The following is a 16,845-nucleotide window of genomic DNA, read 5'->3' on the forward strand; positions in this document are numbered from 1 at the left end:
TAAGAGTGCAGGGCTAATTAGTTTCTGATGGCTGGACTTTCATTTGGCTAAAAGGTCAGCTAACTTTAAAGGTCACACTGCCATGCATCCTTGACGTAAACAAAAAAAATTATACCAGAAGAAAAGTGGGAGAGTCCAGAAATATAAAACATCAGAAAAAAGAAATGACACGACTACACAAGTCTGTGTGTGCATGTACACATAAAAACAAACACAGTTTGTTGATAACATTTGATATTCTCATTTATATCATGCTGGTCAGAAAGGACTATTAGTGTTAGCACATCCACTGCAAATTACTCTTGACTTAATTTGAATGTGTATTGAGATAATGTGTGGGTCTGCGAATGTGTGTGTGTCTGCTTGTCCTTTGCTGGTGGTAGTGGGGGATTCGGGATAGATTTATTGCCTGCAATGCTGTGTGTATTTCTACTTTTCTACCATCGTTTTCATGTAAATTACAGCTGTCCTAATAAAAACTAATCAGCATCTCAGAATCCATGTTTTGCAAAGTATAGATGGCGTGTGAAAGCATAAGACGGGTTGCTGATCTGTTAATGTAAACACATTAGATGAGTAACACTGTAAAATCCCCAATGCTGCCAAGCGCGGAGGGATTTCTTGCTATAAGAATGAGCACTATATTTCCTGCTCTTTCACTTCATAGCATTTCAAGTGTTTGCTTTTTTTACGTGCCACTAAGCTTTACAAAATATGTCTGAACACACATGCAACAATTTTGCCTTTTTGTTGTTTACCAGTTACACCTGATCCTGCTGATTTTAGACAAACGTGTAGAAACTGAAGTTGAGCAACAGATGTCTTACTGCCCACAATTTTGTCTGTTTTTCGTTTCATGTTTACCACTCCTCAAAATTAATATTGATGGCTCTTAATAGAGAACAAAATATGAACAAAGATTACTAGTAATATAATTAGAATGAACTATTTTATTATTTCCGCTGCTCAATCTTGCCGACGTCTCTAATTTTGCAGTTTTGCTATAGTTAATGGTTCAGGCTTTGATTTTTTTTCTATTTTTCTTTGCCTTGCCAAATTAAAACTGCTTTGGTATTGGTGCCGACATTAACGTGAACACAAAAGCACAACAAACTCTTTTCACTCACCTTCTTCTAGCTTTTTCCGGGCCTCCTCCTCTCTTTTGGCAACTTTGGCCTTCAGGACTTCATCAGTCTTAGCTGAAAGGAAAGAAGTATATCATTTTAATAATCAATTAAACAATTAATAATAATATTAAAGGTATATGATCATTTTGTGTCCTGTAAAAAAATAGAAATAAATTCAGTCCAAACCCATTCTTTCAAATAAATCTGAGCCCCTCTAAAATAAATACATCTCTTTGTGGCCCTTTTTCTGTATTTTGAAACAAACGTGCTCATCGGAGAGGAAATGCAGGCAATTTTCACAGAATTCGTCACTGAATAAACAGTATGCCTGGAAATACACAAAATATGAATCATGCCTTATCCTCCTCTCCATATCAGGCAGCACCCCTTCACTGCTTTCCCTTTATGCTGCTGTAAAAGTCAGCATTTCTTCCTGAGAGGTGTTTATCGTCTTGGCATAATGAAAAGCTTAAGAGAAAGTGAGGCAGCGGGAGTAAACACTCGTCAGGGCATTTTACGCATGTCTCATCATGAATCGTGTTGTCTCCACTCCCTTTTCCGCCACCTTTTCCCCCTGAATAATCAAGATGTTAAGCCACATTAAAGAATATAATGCCGTGTATGGCAGGACTATCAATACTGCCTCTAAATTAATTACATTTCCGTTGCGGCGCATCATTTATTTTGCAGCGTTAGGGCCTCAGCGGAGCCATTCGCCTTTATTGCTATCTCACTTGGTTGATGAGTGAGCTATGTAAAATTGAGTCTCCAATATCATTACACTTAATGAGTTTAAACTTTGAGAAAAAAAAAGGGAAAAAAAGAGGCAGAGAAACAGAAGAAGAGAGTGAGCCGACGAGAACTGAAGGGGGAGGAAGAGAATGAGAGCGCTGCACTGTTTTTGGGGAAGTTAATACAATATAAGAGTGGGTGTAAGTGTTTGTGAGCGCTTACAGCATGTTTGTGTCAGGGCACAGCTGTGGGTGTCCAAATGTGGTTTATTGTACCGCTCGAGGTGTCTGCATATGCATGTGTGCTCAGCGCACGCTTCTCATTTTGTGCCTGACTTTGTGTATTAGTTAGACTGCAAGTAAATATGTTACATAAAAATACAATACATAGGCCCGTGTACGTGTCTGTGTGTGTTTGGATGCAGGAGGCCATGGGTTGTGCCAGTCTCTCTGTGACTGCGCTGCTGTTTTTGTTCAGTAATTGGCGTAGACAAAGAACCCGTCACACTGCTGTTACGGCTGGTTAAGTCTGGAGGTTCCGCATCTTTACTAACAATGACTCTACATGGATGACTGAACCCTCCACTACCTCCCTCAGCTATGGCGGGTGCATGTATGTGTATGCGCATGGGAGCAAGCCTAACCAAATCAACAGCAGCCAATCTATTTCTCTTAGCAAACACAGTCATAATTTAGTAAGTTTGTGTCTGTGTGAATGTGCCAAATGAAAAAAGCAGAGAGGGGAAAAAAGACGATCTACACCATCCTTCACAAGTTTTCTTGCCTGTGTGTGTGTGTTTTTGTATGTGTGTGTGAACTCCTCTGTGTTCTTCAGTTCACTCTTTGCTCGGGGCTACCGAGAGGCAGGTAGGAGACAGAGCGGTATTGGTGGTGTGATGGAGTGGAAGGGAGACGGGGAGAAAGAGGAGGGAAAAAAGGGAGAGGGAGATCGGCAGATATACGGGGGCCATGTGCGATAAAGGAGGAACTAAAACAGCACGGGAAACAGACAAACAAGCAAAAATAAGAGGCAAAGCTTCGCCTCTGTGCACACAAACGTGTACACAAAACAACAGGAGTGATTTGTCGCCTCTTTTTCTTTGCATGTTTATCCTCCACCTCCATCCCTTCATCCCTCCCCCAACAGGTTCTCTTATCCTCTTGCTCGCTTCTCTCCTTCTGTTTTGCCCTATCCCACCCCTCCTCGTTTTTAATGCTTTCTCTTCCTTCTCTTGCTCATCTCTCCAGTACACTGCGCCTGGGGGCGATAGCAGAAAATCAAACTGTTTATCCATCTCTCATCAGTGCACTGCCTCACGGGGCTCCTGCCCCCTCAAAACAATGAAAGTAGGCCTGAGCGCTGAGCCAGGGATATGATTTAATTACATCAATAAGTAGCTCTGCTTTAAAAAAAAAAGATTAACTACAGAAAAATACATTAAAGCAACATACTTTGCTGCACTAGCATGAAAAGCCTGTTAACATTACAGGTGCAAAATGCATGTAAAATGAATTAACAGCAACAACGCACATAGGCGCATCTGCGCGTAGACGTTGCTTATTGGAAGTATCTTTCTCGGCAACTTAGCGGCTCCAGTTCATTGTCGGATAATTCTGTGATGGACTTTTATTAAAGCAGGTAATAAACGGCCGGCTGTTGGGAAAGGAGAGGCCTTTCACTTCATTTAGACTTCGTTCAGTCTTGGCTGCAGGGGTGGAGGGAAAGAGGAGGGAAGGGGCGGAGAGTGTCAGTGAAATCGCATTGTGATTATGAGTGTAATTGCAGCTCAGGGGCCCAGGGGCTATGTAGCTGTGATGGCGCTGGAAGATGTTTTATGCGCGGCAACAGAAAGGAAGAAAGTGTGAAAGAGAGAAGGCAGGAGAGTGGGAGGTAGATGGAGGATGCCAGGATGGATCTTTTTTTTCTTTTTCTTTTTTAAACCCTCTTCTATCTCTTTCCTCCTCCCTACTTTTTCTCTTTCTTCTCTTCCTCCCCCAACATTTTCCTTCACTCCTCTCTTTACTATTCTCTTCTTTTCTCCCCTCTTCTGTTCTCCTCCCTTGGCAGGATTAGCTGGGTCTCGTTAGAGGGGAAATGTAATAATGCTCCCACCAGGTGGAATCGGGCCTGCTCCATTATCAGCCGGGAGATGGATGGGCCGTGTAGGGCCGGCGGGGGCCAAGCGCGCACGCAATTTAGATTCAATAAACTGGCAAAGCAAGACCCCCAATCTGATTTATCTCTTACACGCCGCCAATGCTTGCTGCTACGATGCTGATTCCCTATTACCGCTCAGAGAAGGACTATTCATTGGATGTAAGGCACGGCAGTCAGAGAGGCTTGTCGGGCCCCCGGGACGGCAGCAAAACAGATACAGCAGAGGGTTAATACGTTTACACACAGATAAGCAATTAAATCTAAGGCTGAGGTGAGTTATAGAGTTATTAAGGAGGGATGTGGAGTGGAGAGGGTGGAGGTGGTGGTTATTCAACGCAAGAGTATGCTAGCTTGGGCCTTAGGCCGCATGCAGTAAGTGAGCATTAAAAGTGAGAAAGGCTAGCATATTATAGAGTTCGTGGGGTGAAGGAACAACAAAAGAGCAGCAGTCTGCCCACATTGTTCGATAAACTCAATACAACACTTACAAACTAGCGTGCAGAAGACAGAGTTCATAACTCTGCTCAGACTGGGTATTTGTGCAAGTTTATGAGTGAGTTTATGTATGCAAGTGCATGTCTTCAAGTGTAAGTGGAAATGTGTTGGTGGAATAGGCATATTCATATCCACTGTGTACCTGGCTGCGAGTATGCAGAGCATCACATTTGACTGTCTGTGTTTGTGTGTGTGAGAGAGAGAATGTGTGTGCAAACGCTGTAGTGGTGTTTCAGTGTTGGAAGTGGTGGGTGTCATTCTGTCCAGCCGCCAATCAAAGTGAATCTGAATGTCAGCAGGAGAGGGGGCGTGATAAATCAGCCTCACACCCAACGACAAACAGAATATTAGAGGCAGCGCGGCGCCATTGGAAAAACGTCCCTTCCAATCAGCCCAGCACTTTACAGTGAAGCTCGGCAGCTGGGCCTCCAACCAACACAGCACACCGAAGAGACAGCTAAGACAATAAATAAATAAATAATACACAGACAGGCTGGAGGACAGGCAGACAGACACGTTGACACACTGACGGATAACTGCACTGACAGGCAGAAAGGCGAGAATAAGAAACTTAAGAAAACAATGGGGATGGCAAACAGACATGTGGCATACCGGCAGATGCATAACAGGCCGGGCAGGCACAAAGACAAGACAGACGGACAGACCGACATGCTAATCAGTGGAGAACATTATACTGTCACATTTAAAAATAAAAAGCATTAGGACCATTTTATCATTAAATCTGTAACAGCTTGGAAAACCCAAATAGCTGTGTAGTTAATGTAGCTTGTTACAAAGTCAGATCACCATTTGATGATGAAGAAATATTCTGGAGGCTTTGGAGGAGTAATTCAAACACCACAAAAAAGAGACAATATTTCAGTTTAATACCAAAGCCTCACTGGGCTGACATTTCACAAAATGCAAGAGAGAGAACTTTTGAACTTTTCTCTAACTGTTAAAAAAATATGAATTCAGGAAATACTAAGAAAAAGCCGGTAACACATGACACATGAGGACGAAGGAAAAAAACAGACTTTGGCTATCTACGAGACATCTATCTGAGGGAGTAATGTGATTATGCACTGCAGGTTTGGAGGTGAGAGTGATCATGGGAAGACGCAATATCCCGAGCGACCACTAGGTGGCACAGTCCGCAGTCAACACAGGCAGAATGCTTTATCCAGGCCTGGATTTTATGTGCATGTCTGCAGGTGCCTGTGGGTCTATCAAAACCAGCTCACTTAGACCTCATAGCTGTAAACTGTAATTTGATACTACATGAGATGAAACGATACTACATAAAGTCATTTAAATATTTAACACCAGAACGCGTGAAATTATACAAGGGGGAGGCTTTATTATGGCAACAGATAATTTTTGGTATTTGGGCCTTGAAAAAGGCCTTCAGGTCACAATAACGTGAACAAAATCGTAATCAATTCACAAAATTCCTGTTTATGAATGAGTGCGACTCAATCAGATGTCTCTAAAAGCCATTCGAGAACAAATCTTGTAGGCACTGAACTTCGATGATCCTTATCACAAGCTTCTCTTAGCTTCTCTCGTCAATCTGAATTAATGACGCACATGAAATATTTACAAACTAAACAATTAGACAACGATATCTTACAAAAAAAATCAATGAATTATTCATCTGCAGTCGTCTGAAAAGCTTTTTTTTATTTTGCTGCTATATCGTGATGCTGGGGGGGATGCATCAATTAGGTCTTCTGTTCCTGTGGTGTAATGGATGCTTCAGTGAAGAGTTATTGTCTAAATGACAGAGCCAGATATAAGATGCCGGTTCTGTAATGCTGCCATGTTGTTGTGACAGATTGACATGCTGATCTCTACACTATGAAGTCATAAGGACTATTTGGATCCTTCATCTCAGTATGTGAAGAATTTTGACTTTCCCTACTTTTCAGTGTCAGACTCAACACCCAAAACTCTCCTCCTCCTCCTCTTCTCAACATTTGTTCTTTCATTTTTTAAAAACAGCCTCTTAACTCCAGACACCTGGGCTCCATGTTTGTATTTTCATTTCAGTGATCACGCTGAGATTGCATCTGTCAAACTCAGAGGAAAGGAATTAAGAGGAGTTTTAGCTAAAGGAAAAACTCTGGATCGAATTTATATCTTTGCATACTGAGAACAAAAGCTCGAGGGAACTGATATATGCAGTAAATCTCAAAACAAAAAGTCCAACATCTTCCTTTTCACAGCCTATTTCCCAAGATAGAGCGTACCCAGGCCAAAAGTTTGATCTTTCACACTGCAACCCTTTGTCCACATCACATAGGAACGATTTATTTCAAAGCTGAAATGATTAAAAACAACGATTTTCATCACAAATGAATTACATGGAGTAATTTCTAATGTAAAAATGCCAGAAATGACATAATGATGTTGGTACTTACTGGTTTTGAACCATTTTCTAGTCAAAACAAGATGAGAGTACGTGTATGTGTGTTAAAAACAATACCTCAAGTAGAGCAGGGCGATATGACCAAAAATATTTATCACGATATACATTTGAAAATTTGCGATAACGATATAACTGACGATATAATTGACACTAGACAAAATGCTTTACAACTCCACAACTTTATTAGTGGAAAAAAAACCATCAATGTATTTTCACTTAAACAAGCAGCTGTTTTTATGTGCATTAAAGTTATATAAAAATTTAACAGTACAAATGCAAATTCCTTGTTGTCAGTTAAACCAAAAGGCATTTCCAGTGGAAATTGGCCGACATATCCTCAGCATAACCCTGTATAATATCCACAAAACTTAGAAAAAGGTTATACACACACAATATGGTAATATTATGTTGAAGCACAGTACGTATCACTCCGCGAGGCTCCTGCCTACGATAGCCGTAATGCTCCGACAATCCATCAAGCGGTGCGGCTTCGTAGCTTAGCAAAGTCGTACTAAAACGTCTGACAGATTTTCGAGCGCTGCGTACGACATAAAATCGTTTCGAGGTCAGTAAACACAACCAGAATTCATACATAAGGCACACGGGATTATGAGGGGCACTGTCGATTTTAAGAAAAATCAAAGGATTGATTTTAAATGCGTCGTATTTTCCAAAAAACACGGTAATAACGACGGCCTGCTAGCATGCCCTACCAAAAATAATGCTTTGTTGTGTATCTGATGGACGAAAGCTAAACCAGTTCCACACCACTAAAGTTGCAGCATTTTTACAAACCAGTTCTGGTTCATCCGTTTCATTCAGTGATCCGCTTTCACTCTTCTCATTCTCCGTCGCCAGCACGCCTTTTCCTCCATGTGCATATGAAAACAAAGGCACTGCGCATGCGTGTTTTACCCATATTCTATCGCGATATTTCATTTTCTTATCATTGCCCAACATTATACCGGTATTACCGTGAACGGTATGATATGGCCCAGCCCTAACCTCAAGTCACCCCAAAAGTTCTGCAATGTCAACACTCATAATGTGGTTGAATTTTTCATTTATTGACTAATAAATTAAAATTTGCCTATGCTGACAGATCAGTATACATCAGTGGGGCTTTAACTCCAACAGATCCAGAAACCACAGGATTAAAATAAATGTAATAACACTGCTATTTATCTATGTTATGTGGACTTTATCACAGCTCAGTGTCAGAGCATCGTCTTCCTGAGCAGCAAATAACAGATGACAGTTGCTGTTATGGAGCCATGTGTAGCTTCAGATCTTGAATATATTGTTTAGCATTAATGATGCCTTCACAAATGTGCAAGCTACACAAAGTGTGGACTACTGCACCCCCTTATTATCACTGATGTGTTGGTTTTAACTGTGGGATTTTTGCTTTCTGCTTTAGCCTCCAAGATGCAATGTGCATCCAGCTATTTGTTTCTGTGCATAATAGAGTTTAATTTGCATTTGAGAATGCAGTGGGAAGCTGTGTTGAATTATGGTGTTTTTCAGAAGTTTTTCTGAGTACGTGCAGTAATTTCCCCTACAGAATCCTGTCTGTTTTTAATGCAGTGCTGCCTGACAGCCTGAAGATCACAACCGTTAGCCTAACACACAACAGTATCTCCAGATTCTCTGAAAGGTTCTTTGATATTATGTAGTATAGATGATGCAACCTTCAAATTCTTAAAATTTTTATATATTTTTATATTAACTCATTCACTGCCATTGACGTCAATTGCAGTGCATGAGTCAATGGGTTTAACTCATTCACTGCCAATGGCTGGCAGTGAATGAGTTAAGAAACTTTATTCTTAAATAGTTCAACTGTTCGCCGACACGGTCTTTCACAGAATATTGAATCCCTCTCCAATTTTACTTCGCTGATGGCCGTTTTATACCCAGTTATGTCACTTACCTGTGGTCAATATTTTACTGGAGCAAAACTGGTCTTTTGCCCCATGAGGCCAAACTTTTTTGAGAGGTATTGAAAAAAAAAAACTAAGTTTCAACATCTCATATGTTGCCTTTTTAATTAAATAACAGTTTTAAATGACAGTGTCACTGCATTCATGAAAAAGGACTTGAATGAATGTGTGAGAACAGGTGAATGAAATGTGTTGTTTAAGTCCTTTGAGTGCTCAAGCAGAAAGGGAAAGCACTATATAAGAACTAGTAGATTTACCAAATTAATTGCACATTTAAAATAATTTATAAGTGAGGCTTAATAATAAGGTTGATCAATACAAACACCATGTTTGCCCTATTGGGGTCCAGGTCTTATTTCCTTTGGGCAAAATCTTTCACAGGAGGTCTGCCGATGAGCACCGGCTTCATTAAGGCCAGGCGAGGAAATAACAAGGTAAGCAGTGGGGTCTTCCTGATGCATGTGGGTGGCTTGGACCAGTCACCCCACCTTGCCCTTTAGACTCAAGGGTGAAAATGTATATCAGGATTCGCGGGATAACAGGCCCTGGACCCTGGACCAGAAAGGAGAATTGCGGAAAACCTTGGGATGAACAGAGGCCTGCAGCGGTCAGAGAGATCAGAGAGTGACGTTACTCTAAGGACCATACACTGCCACAGGCTGTTCACACACATGCACACATAAACACACCTTAAGGAAAACACACGGCTAGACATGAGACACACACAGAAGTGCCTCATATACTCATATACACATACAGGCCTTTGGGGGGGGGGGGGGGGGGGGGGGCTAACAACAAAGCCTCTATATGATAGTTACAAGGTCAAACAAAGTTCAACCTTGAAACCTCGGTATGGAAATCTCATATGTACATTGCAAATACTTTAAGTGCTTCCAGTGCATACTAAAATATCCCATTTATATGTGTGCCTCTAATATTTAAAATGACAGATTTTGTGGTTTCATAAGAGGGCGGGAATGTCTTTGAGACAAATACAAAAGTTTTGTAATTAAGAACTTCGCACTAAGTGCATGTGGGTAAGTGCATAACAGAGGTCTTGAGAGGGCAATCAGACCAATCCATAATGCAGGGATCACACGGTGAAATATTAAGCATCCCGGGGCCTCTGAATGACATCTCACCCTCAACTTCAACCCTGCCACTTCTACAAATGCCATCGTCCCCCCTTTACAGATATCTAGTTTTTCCTTTCTTCTTCTTCATGTGCTTTCTTCTCCTCTGCGATCTCTCCCTAACCTTTTCTACTCTCCTGCCCCTTTTCTATTTTTTAACCTTTCAATGTATTTGTGCACTTGATTCATATCATCTTGAGATGTTATATCAACATCACAATTTAATTTTTTTTTTAAAACTGGCCATAGTAATGCCTTTTTAGGAAATGGAAAGGTAGTGACATAAGTTTCCATCACTAAATACTGTGCACCCCTGAGCTCACACTGGCAGCAACTTAGTTGTGTCAGCAAGTACCTTTCACTTGTTTTTCTCATTTGTTGGAAACGACCAATTTTTAGGGGAAAACGCACAAAGCAGAGCCGGTTGCTGCTAAGTTTGCAATAAACCGATGATCCTGGATGTCATTGATTATTTCTCATGTTCTCAATTTAAAAAAAGTTCAGTTATTTTGTGAAGAAAAAGCAGGAAATAATTAGTATTCTTACATTTTTGATCAAAAAGGAAACCTAAAAGACCCAAGACCTAACCTAAAAGTTATAAAAAAGTAGAAAAATAGAACCTAATGTCATTTATGCATGTTTCATATGCTCTTTGTTACAATAAACACTACAACCAAATGTGGATCCCTCTGCCAGCTGTTACTCCACTCTGTTGCTTCACACTCAGGTGATCCCGGTCTTAGAACGCACATTCAAAAATTAAAGGAGCACAGCTAATGATTTTTATCTCTCCACTGAGGTGGTCCAGCAGTCCCACCATGTGTGTCTGCACAGGTTTATGCTTTACCTTTTTGCACATACGAGCGGCTCACAGTCACACTTTTTCTTGTGCCCAATTGGCAACCGTCCCTCTGACATGTGGTTTTCTTGAGTTGCTGTGTGCCAGTAGCGGCAGTATCTCCGGACGCTTCATAACAGACTCTACAGATGGGAAGTCACTACATAAACTAATGATCTCAGAGCCCGCTTAATCCAAAAATATATATAAGCACAATTCAAATGCATGTGTTCAAATCTGAGTAAGTGTCTGTCTCTACAAATAAATTTGGAGCCCTTGTCAGCAAGAATGCATGTAAATTATACACATTTAATCCTGTCTTGTAGTTTGCCTCTAAAGACCAGAATAGAAATTATTACAACAGTAGTGCAATTATTGTTGAGTCTGTTGATTGCAAAATTTCATTTTTCCCAAATTAAACAAGGATGCCGTAAGTCCAGAACAGAAACAATTCATTTGCAAAAGCATTGAGTGTGATTATGAATTTGTGTGCTCTACAATGTCAGGGCCAAAATATTCTTGCCTAGTGTGTGTATGTGTGTGTCTGTGTGTTTATATCTGCTCATTTATTCCTGTGTGAATGCACTTCAGCATGCTGTTGAATGGCGGAGAATAGGCTCTGGTTCCCATGCTGAAAGCCTGTTGGATGCCATTGTAATGGCACACCACTGAGTGTGTGTCTCATGTGTGTGCAGGCGGTTACAAAGGGGGTAGATGGGACTAAATCTATGAGGACCCCCGCACATGAAAGGTAAACTCAAGCCGCTAATCGCAGCGCTGACACAAGGAGGTTCAAAAGGGCGGCCACTTAGAAAAAAGGCAGGAGAGGCGGGACCCTGCCAGCATCAATAGGACCCAGCACAACTGACCACATTACAGGAACAAACACACACTACAGAAAAGACATACAAACTTGGTGGTCTCGGGTACTCCCAGTCCACTCTTTGGTCTGGACTTCATGAATGACGAGTGTGTGTGTGTTCGTGTGCACGTGGTTCTCCTCAGAAAGATTATTTAATTTCATGTCACAAATTCTGTTGAGCCACAGTCTGACAGACAGTGCCCTCAGTGTAGCTGGCTACAGCGATTTCTTTTCTTTCTTACAGGAAAAAAAAATTAATAAGTGATTACAATCCTAAATTATGCACTTTGAGACACAAGATGACTGATAGCAGCAAATCATCAGAGACAAAACTGAAGGTGAGAGCGAAGAAATAAAGTGCAGCATTGCACTGAGTCCAGGAACATATTTGACAATTAACACTGAAATATCAGCTCATAAGTCATGATTAAGGAAAACCAAAAGGAGGAATGCATTTAAAAAAAAAGTAGAGTGGGGTAATGAGGGAGACAGCCTGGCCGCGGGAGCAGCAGACGCAAGAGAGAGGGAGAGAAAGAAGGAGGTAGACTGGACAAATGACAGCCCCCCCCCACCCCTTTAAGGCACTGTTCTGCACTCTCTTTCCTCTTTCTCATCTCTTAATGCTTATTTTCATCACTTTGCTTAAAATATTGATAATCAATTAGCACTACGTCTGTTTTGCTACAGAATCTGTGTCACGGTCTATCACTCTGTCAGAGCCAATTCGCCACTCATTCAAAGTTCATTTTTCCTTGGCGGCTCTGTGCCTTTGGAGGAGTCATTACGCGGGGAACATAGCCCGGGGTGCAATCACCTATTCTCTTTCATTACTGGGGAGATGGAGAAGGTGAGAGAGATTATTAGAACTTTGGAATGATCACAAAGCTTCACGCCGCCTGTCAGATCCCCCCTACGTGTAATTCATCTGGCCTCCCTCCCTTCCTCCAACCCCCGACTTACCCCCTTCCCTTCCCCTCTCCCTCATCCCACTATCCCTCCTCCCCCAGCCTCAGCCAGGGGTTTGGCCACAGACATTATTCATGAACATCTGCAGCGCACTGAATATTCCACAGCTTCTGCCGTGATGAAAAGGGAGCTGCCCCTTTGACTCGAAAATTAACATGCCGGCACAGAGATTATGGACGTGCCGCTTCATTCCAAGCCGAGCTGGGCCACGCTGCGACCGGCCAAGCTGACGGTTCAGGCTGGGCTGAGCAGAGCAGAATAAACGACGCAGGTGGAAGAATTTGCTCTTTGTAACGGTGTGCTGTCAGTTTCAGTGGTTAACAGAGGAAACAATCAAGTTATTAAAATTATTATTTTATTTCAAAGGGATGAGAGCGACCGTGGTCTTGGTGCACAAACATGAACTGTCATGAAAACACACTCAAACCTGACGCTCCTAGGAGAGAAGCCCTCAACTTTGTAGACTAGAGCCTTCATTATCTCAGGTACAATTTAATAGATCTAACTGCAGTTCTATGAGAAACACAATAAGACTTTCTATAAGCTATTAGCCAGTTATTTATCAAATATTTTCATTTTGTCTATGTAATATGCAGGATAAAATAGAATGTACTAACCCAGAGACACTGACCTGAATAGGTTTGATCAAAAACAACAAATATCAAAAGATTTGGCAATTTGTGTTCAACTAATTGATTAATCGAATAATAACAGCTGCAGCTCCATTTCAAAGACCGGCGATAAAGCTGGGTCAAAGCTAAAACGTTCCCTCATAAACACCTCGTTGCACACTCTCACCTCTGCGCATCTCTTGCTTTCATTCTCTCATAGGCATCTCTACATGAAAGCTCAGCCAGAGCACGGAGACCCTTCCTCACTCACACCAGGAGCACCACTGCTGGAAAGAAGCCAAGCATCCTCCCTCTTTCTGTCTCTCTTATGTTCATGTGTGCCGTCCCTTGCCCTCTCTATGTGACATACCACAATGTGTTAAAAAGACCCATTTCAAAAGAAGTTGGATCCAAACATGGGTGCTCTAAGGTAAACCTCTACACTACCTCATAACTACGCAATTTGTACATGATTCCTTGATATGATGCCAAAAAACTAGGAGACTAAGGAATTCCCTGTTGAGTGGAATTACCTTGCCATAACTTAATCATCTTCCCGTACGGCAGCAGCCTATCAGAACAATCTTCACTATTACCACAAATGTTATAAACACGCAATGTGCAAACCAGGAAAATGCAATAAAATCAGACTAACTACCTGAATTTTTTTAACCATAAGAATATGCGTTGCCTATAAACATCTCTAAATACACCAGGCAGTCTTATCACCAAAGTAAATGTACAAACTGGACCACAAAGGCAGAAAACAGAAGAAAAGATCAAGAATATAAGCAGCGAAACATAATGTAAAGAGAGAAAATGCACTTTAACACATCTGAAAAGGGGAGCAGTTGGAGGGTTCTGACACGGGCTGGAGCGAGACTTTGCACTGCCTCTTGTTGATTGTGAATGGCAGAGCAAGTTTACTCTGGCAGTTGGATCCAAAATGGAGTCTGACAGCTTTGTCAGGGAGTTTGAGCAGCTCAGTGGCAGGGCAGGAATCGGGATGATTCCATCCCTTTCATCTCCAAATCGCCGGCGTACGTTCGTGAAACCTCCACGGTAATAAAAAAAAAGAGAGAGAGGGGGAAAAAGAAAACCAGCCTGGCATAGCGTCGGGGATGACAAGCGATTTTTTCGAAACACTTGTCAAAATGGAACACAGAAATAAAGCAAAAAAAAAGAAAAGGGAGCAAAGAACGGGAGAAATGGCAGACCAAAGTCTGAACGAGCCAGACGCAGAACAAACATGTCAGGAAATGTTAGCACTCACCTCAAAAAAACACCAATATTAATAATCCGAACAGCCATTCCTATCTTTTTCTTTCTCTTCCCCTTTCTTTTCCTTTTGCTCCTCAAGATACTGCTGCATTAAAACCCTCTGTGTACCATCACCCTGGCCTCTATACAATCTGACCACCTTTGCAACCTTTCAGTCTCTTATTTCTTTTTTAACAGATCTAAAAATATTACTACTGTCAGGAACTTTAAACGCTCTCATGGCCTGTTTATTCTGTCTTTGAGTTTCACGAACAGTTCGTTCTCCAAATTCTTTACTTTTCTTCGGGAGAGTCTGAGGAGAAACAGCTGAGAAATGTAAAGACAAGCCTATAGCTTGTGCTTGAGAGGAGAATAAAGGAAGTCTTACTCGTACTGCTTTGTACTGTTACGCTCCCATATCTTTATCCCTCTGATCCCTCCTGCCTCTATCTGCCTGCCTCGGGTTTTTTTTTTCTTTTTCAATTTACAGGATTTGTCTCTGTGTGTCTGACAGTGAGAAGGATGAGGTACAAAATTAATCTTTATCCCCGTTTTGTTGTGTTTCCTCCTCGTCAACAATGCATGTCAGTAATTAGCTGGCCAGTTTGGTTCCAGGCTTTTCGATGGGTGCCTCCGTTTGCCAACTTCTGCCTTTTGTTCTTGCCACACAATACCGCCCACTCGCCCTCGGTGTCTCTCTCCCTCTCTCCTCTCCCTGCCTCACACCCACACAGGGCGTTACACAATCTATCCAAATGTGCTTCGCTTTAAAACCCCATTACTTAGCCCCTCTTGTTTTGTTCAACACAATTAAAAGAACAGACCATTCATGAGAACTTAGCGAGCCGCGCTCTGCCCCTGTCTTCCCTCTCCTCTCTTCTGTGGTTCAGCGTTGGCCGAGGAGTTACTGTGAACAGGCCAGCTTAGTTCCCCTAATTCCCTGGGTTTTGTTTGCATATAGGCTTAGTTTGGTTCCATTTGAAACTACTCAATGCCATGCCTCACCCCCTGGCTGTAACCAGACCAGTGAGCAACTTTAAAGATCAGCCAGCAGAATGGAAACAGGGAAGTCTGCACACAGACACACAGCTGACGAGCCCTTACAAGGTCAAAGGGGACCAGCATCTAAGCACTGACACACTTCAAAAGGGTGGCAAACTAAGTAATGACAACCTGGCCAGAGTTTGGCAGAGGGTTTGTGAGTAATTGTAGGCTGCTGGCATCTACACAAGTGTGTTAGCCTTACAAGACAGGTTTAACTCAAAGATAAGTCTATGGGTTAGTTGTAGCCAGAAGGTCCAATCTGATCCACAGTGTGATTTAAAGAGGCATCCATAGAAAGTATGAAGTACAACTACGCTTCCAAAAACACTGGGACTCTGCAAATAAAAACAGAATGCAATCATTTGTAAACCATTCAAACCCTTAAAAATCTTAAAACAGTGATGTTTTGTTTATTATTTGATGATATTAACATCTTTCAAGAACTCTGTGACAAAGGTCATCAGATTCTAAAAACATCTGGTGGAACATCTGCCAGCAATTCTTCTATTGTGATACTAAATTTACTGTTTGTACAAAATGTCACAATAGGCTTTTAGAAAATCAAGATTGTACTGCTTACTGAAGCCTCAGACATTTTTTTTTTGGTAATGAACATTTTTGGTTTAGTTAAGTTTGGCATTTTCTTGTGTTGAATGTAAAAATATAAATGGTCTTTCCAGGACACACTAATTAAAATTTCAGAACAATACATTTATCTTTTTCCAAGAAGCTGAAGATGATTACACTCTGTAAACTGACAATAATGACAGGATAAGTTTAACAATTTCAAAAAAGATTTATTCACCACAAACACAGAGAAACATCAGCTCAATGTTACGCTGTTATTTGTCAAGGTGAAGGCCTCAAACTGAATTACATGATCACCTGAACGTCCATGTGTCTAAATACAGTAGATACAGAGGCCTGCATTTAGCCTTTGTTACAGAAGAAGACTGGCACTGCCCACCAAATGACAGGTGTGATGCTATGGGCGTGTTGTCTCAAGTTGGAGAAGGCCCTATAATTTACTCCTGACAAGGCTTTTAAGAACAAACACGAATAATAGCTTTAAAGTAGAAACCAGGAAACTGTTAATGTGTGCGTGCTGGCTCCTGACAGCGAGCACAGCAAATATCCACCTTGTTTCTTTTTTTCCCCCCCAAACAGCAACACAGAGGAAATACAATCATCTAAGAATGCTAAACATGTGCAAAATGCTGAGAAGAATCAGCAAAATTTAGACGTT

General features: G+C 41.5%; 1 protein-coding gene across 2 annotated transcripts in view; it reads right to left on the bottom strand.

Annotated features, from left to right (window-relative positions):
- rsrc1 (arginine/serine-rich coiled-coil 1) overlaps positions 1–16,845 on the bottom strand; it is a 121,812-nt gene that overhangs the window by 24,760 nt on the left and 80,207 nt on the right. For both annotated transcript variants that reach the window (XM_086261574.1, XM_086261575.1), the window contains exon 7: positions 1,128–1,199. In XM_086261574.1, coding sequence (XP_086117700.1) covers positions 1,128–1,199 — 72 coding nt within the window. The remainder of the gene's footprint in view (positions 1–1,127; positions 1,200–16,845) is intronic.

The sequence above is a fragment of the Aulonocara sp. 'chitande type north' Nkhata Bay genome, linkage group LG14, assembly GCF_057382095.1.
Source record: "Aulonocara sp. 'chitande type north' Nkhata Bay isolate Kocher_YH1m ecotype deep benthic linkage group LG14, A_spYH_male_GT1.1, whole genome shotgun sequence".
NCBI classification, from domain to species: Eukaryota; Metazoa; Chordata; class Actinopteri; order Cichliformes; family Cichlidae; genus Aulonocara; species Aulonocara sp. 'chitande type north' Nkhata Bay.